This window comes from Poecilia reticulata, unplaced genomic scaffold (genome assembly GCF_000633615.1).
Source record: "Poecilia reticulata strain Guanapo unplaced genomic scaffold, Guppy_female_1.0+MT scaffold_715, whole genome shotgun sequence".
Classification (NCBI taxonomy): domain Eukaryota; kingdom Metazoa; phylum Chordata; class Actinopteri; order Cyprinodontiformes; family Poeciliidae; genus Poecilia; species Poecilia reticulata.
The window spans coordinates 4,704-9,588 of record NW_007615462.1 but is presented as its reverse complement, the minus strand read 5'-3'; the positions used below and the strand labels follow the sequence as shown (position 1 = coordinate 9,588).

General features: G+C 37.6%; 1 protein-coding gene across 1 annotated transcript in view; it reads right to left on the bottom strand.

Moving 5' to 3' along the window:
* Positions 1 to 563: 563 nt before the first annotated feature.
* Positions 564 to 4,885, bottom strand: part of LOC103461178 (transmembrane 9 superfamily member 4-like) — an 8,920-nt gene continuing 4,598 nt past the window's right edge. Inside the window, exons 4-8 of the mRNA XM_008403507.2 lie at positions 3,343 to 3,499; positions 2,959 to 3,103; positions 1,823 to 1,946; positions 1,549 to 1,670; positions 564 to 814 (exon numbers count right to left, since the gene is read on the bottom strand). Of these exons, the coding sequence (XP_008401729.1) occupies positions 626 to 814; positions 1,549 to 1,670; positions 1,823 to 1,946; positions 2,959 to 3,103; positions 3,343 to 3,499 (737 nt within the window). The 3' untranslated portion in view covers positions 564 to 625. The remainder of the gene's footprint in view (positions 815 to 1,548; positions 1,671 to 1,822; positions 1,947 to 2,958; positions 3,104 to 3,342; positions 3,500 to 4,885) is intronic.

Here is a 4,885-nt window from a genome sequence, read left to right as displayed (position 1 = left end):
AACACAAACTTCCTGTAGAGGAAGTTCTACTCCTTCCTTTACAGGAAGTAGTAGAAGAACGATGGTGCAGCGTGTTTTTAATGACTTATCGCACAAAAAAACTTATTCATGTGTGATTTTAATTGAGTTTGTTTTTTAATGGAAACACAACAATTGCGAAATTGTATTTTTTTGACATTGGTGGAATGTTGATTTGTAATGGAAACACAGCTACTTATATGGTGTCATAATATGTGAAAAGGAGAAAATCCCCAGATTTGAAAAAAATGACACTTTCATCTCATTAACTGATGTTCAAAAACATCAAAGTACGAGTGCTAATTCACAGATAAAAGCAAAAAATTATATAAGTTTTATAGAAAAAAAACAACTTCTTGTCACTTCATGGTTGTAACTTCTCCACTCTGTCAACTCCCATAATTAAAGCCTCTTCATGCTAGTTGAACATTCTGAAAAGTCAAGTTACACCCACAAGCATCAGTAGATTTTACTAGAATTTCATGTATCAACAGTATAGTATTTTTTGTGAAGAGGAAATACAATGATAGATCATTTAAAACATTTTTACAGACAAAAATCTGGGCATAAATCACTTTATAAAGAGTTCATCTGCTAGTCATTTACTCTAATCTGTTGTCCCATTTCTGACCTCAGAGGTTTGTTTTAGTAGTGAACAAAGATCATGAAGCCTTACAGCCGTACCAGAGAGGAAGAAGACGACCACCACAGAGTTGACGATGGAGAACCAGTGAATCTGGACGTCGCTCATGGTCAGGTATGTGTCCCAGCGAGACGCCCACTTCACCTCACTCTCCTGTGCAAATGAGACAAGAAGTTCAGGGAGTCAAACTGAGAAAAATTAGATTAGGTTTATCAAATTTTTTAGATAAACCTAATCTATCTAAAAAAATTAGATAGATTGGATAGATAGATACCTGGTTTAAAACCAGGTATCAAACGAGGTTTTGATACCTGGTTTGGTATCAAAACGTAGTCAACAACGGCAGGCCAAACAGTGAACTCGAGCTTTGAAATCAGGAAAACACACTGAAATCTTATGGCACCAGGATGGTAAATGCTCTTAAACGCATTTTAAAGATTCACAGTAGGGACTTAAAGATGGCCTAAGTGTCTGAGAAGAGATCTCCGATTACTGTTAAAAGATACACAGGTTTGTCTTTTAAGCGAGATAAACCTAGTTCATCACCACATCCATCAGAATCAGCAGCAAAACCCCCCCCAATCTGTTGATTAAAAAAAAATAGCTAAGAAATTTAGGGGAGCTGAGTTTTGCCATTTGAAAAAACATGGATGGTCAATTTAATTTTATGCCAACTGCAATATTTAAGTACACCACCTTTATCTTATTCAGGTAAATCCTTATGATGACTGTTTTTTAACCAACATATTTTCTAAATTCAGTTTAAAAACATCAGAAGTGTTTTGTTTATTCTTTGCGTCAGACCAGCTGATCTATTTATATCGAGGGCTTTAGATGTTTTACCACCATGTCTGAATTTTGATTAGAAAGGGTTTCATTTCGCTGACCTTCCATGTGACAGAATATGTGAAAAGAATCTCGTTGTCTTTGGTTGGGTCAATCTCCTGGAGGACAGAACCACTGGCTTCAGGCAGAGTGCAGGTTTTTTCTGTTTCAACAGCCTTCAGATCTACATATCAAAAAAAGAAAAATAAATTCAAAGCAACAGGTGACTTTCTAACCGACACATTTGCTTCATTTGACCAAAATAGTTAGCGTTAACCTCGAGTTTGACACAATCACCAAAGTCAAAGCTTTTGGAAAGCTTGTGTTGATACCAACCTTCCACTCTGACACTTTGAGGTTCAACCTCAAAACGCACCACTCTGTAGTTGTGAGTCTCTCCCTCTTCTACTTTCTCCCTGTGAAAGTACAGGATGAAGGACAGGTGGTTGTGCAGAAAAAACTGAAACAAGAACAAAAAAACCACAGGATTTAATTAGTGTTTTAACAAGCGCCTGTTTCATAKTGCTGAGAACTGGAAATCCAGTTGATTGAACTGATAAACGCGAGCTTGGAGTGGTTTTCACCTTTTCTGAAATATTTCTCTGTCCAAACCTAGAGTGTGAGGTGAAGACTCTCCATGATTCTAAGTAGATGCCAGTTTACGACATCTACTTCCTGTTTGTTAGAGCCTTGCTATCAACATTTGCACAGCCTGCTTGATTCGCTCCAAACAAGTAGATGGAAACATGTTTGTGTTTTGTTTTCTGTTTTGAGACATTTTAAAATTTCACACAAAGTTCACATTATACATTTGCTATGGGTGCACCAACTGCAGTTTTCTGGCCAATCACCAATTACCGATCTTTTAAAAAGCTTAACCTGCCAAATCCAATTTTGGCCAATATCAATTTTTTTTGTCTGAAATGTTGCTCAATATGTCAAGAAAGTTGTTGAGTTGGCAGCAGTGAGGTCACGATTGTTAATCATAAACATGCAGACATAACTTGGTGGGCCGGTCTGTCAGTCAAACCTTTCTTGTCTGAGAGCAGAAGAGGATAGAGGCTGATTCTTAGACCTTTGCCAAATTAGATAAGATCAGTGGATAAGATCGGCTTCATATGTAAAAATCGGCTGATCACAGATCTCCCCAAATTAAGGAAATAAGCACCGATAAATTGGCTGGTCGATAAATCGGTGCACCCCTAACATTTACTGATGGGCTTTATCAGCTCATAAAATCTATATAGAATCTTTAACTCACTGTTTTTAAACTATTTAAATTGTCTTATGTGACATTCAAAAGTTCATGTAAAGCCTTTATAAGAAAACAGAAATAAAATTATTTTTAACGATATCCTACTATATTCACATTCACTTGTATGGCTAATGATAAACATGTGCATTCCTCGGGTTGGGTGAGTTAGTGAGTGATGAGGCAAAAGCTGCTTCAAAGAGGCGGGTGTGAAATCTACCTTGTTGTTGTCGACGAAGCCAAGTCTGTAGCCATGTTCAAACTGAACATCTTTATCTGCAACCTTCTTCTGCTCCTCATCTCCTCCCGTTTCTCTGTTGGGGTAAAACTCCAACCTTGTGGCAACTGGAAGGTTGTCTGCAATCCTGAAATAACACACATAAACACCGCTTTTCACTTGGTTTTCAATTTCCAAGCCTTTAATTCCCACAGTTAGATTATAAATGCAAGAAAGTAAAAACTAAAATAAACACAAATTTCATGTGGGAAATTAAAAACTGGTTCCTAAGCCATGTTGGATTATATTAAGAGCAATTATTTGGAACTAGCTTGTTGGTTTTCTGCTTGATAAACGGGCATTAGAGGGTAAATGGGATGAACTCACAGGTGGACGTAGTACTCCTCCTGGATTCGTTCAGCCACCAGTTTACTCTCCTCCACGTTGAGCTTCTTCTTGCTGCACATCAGCTCACATTTCTTATCCTCGTTCATCTTTACATTGTAGAGCGTATTCACAATACGATCTCCACGTAAAACCTCCCCTGCGCAAATAACACCAGGATAAAAGATATTAGAAACAAAGGCACAAGAATTACTAAAGTTAGATATTTAAATATCTGATATCAAAAATAAGTGATCAAAACATAAAGACAGCAGCAAAATGGACAAAAATAAAACAAATAGCACAATAATTTTTTGCTGTGTTGAACATACTCAAATTAACACTCCAGTTTCTAATATAGTATCTGTTTTAACACAAGTTAAAAGAAAAAAAACTGTACAATATTTAACACAAAATTCCCTTGAGCATTGTGAGACATTATGGAAAATAGGTAAATAAAAAAACTGACAGCTAGCAATGTACCGGTGTGCAAAACCCATTTTGAGAGTGTAAATATGTTTTGTAAATAATGTCAATCAAGTTTAAACTCTCTACAGCAAACGGGCCCCATGTACTGTCAAACAAGCTGTGCTCAACCATACACATAAATTCATCTAAGTTGGCGGTTCTCAACGTGGGCGGTACCGCCCCCCAGGGGGTGTTCAGAGGACGGCAGGGGGCGCTGGYGGASATTTTTACAAAAGGGGGGCACTGGGATGCCTTTGGGGGGCGTTTGGTCTAAGGTAAACTTTACACCTTAAATGCACAACAATACCAGTTTAGACTGTGAGCAACTTAGTAAAACTGTATTGTGTAACATTAAATCATGCCTGACTGCAACAGTATCGATGGCAGCTCTCCTTCTATTCAGTGTTTGTAGCTTCTGTTAGCTTTTTGGCGCAGCTCTGCTCCTGCTACTGGTAGCTTTACCGCATCAGGTAAAGCTACCAGCTACCATCAGCTGGTTACACCGGCTGATGATGTTGCTGTGATTCACTTTGTCTGGTACTTTTGTAAATATGTTTTGGCAGCGCACATTGCGCAAAACTCTAAAACAGGTGAAGCGGGACATAAAACGGAGCGACGAACTAGATGTGAATTATGGCATAAAAACCGAGAATCCGACGCTGAACAGTGAAAAATCAACACGATGTGAAACACATGACGATTAGGCGGCGCAGCAGGTGATGAGTGAAGATTACTGATGGTCAATAAACGATCAAATAAATCTAGCAACAGGAAAGAAACTAAAGTGGACATAACAATAAACCAAGAGAGGATAATACTATTAAAAGAAAACTAAATGGAAATGAATGAAGAACAAAATGCAAGAATAAACTAAGAAACTAAAGTAAATACAGAGGAATAAACTGGTATGGCAAGACCTTTCGATCAAATCTTAATACAGAGGACTGTATGACAATAATAAACAGACAGTATTTCCAGATTAAAGGTAAAATAATATCGTTGAAGTGCCATGGGTTTGTTGAGACCACATCTAGTACTGAGAATAAATATATCTTACAGACCATAACAGTAAAGAACT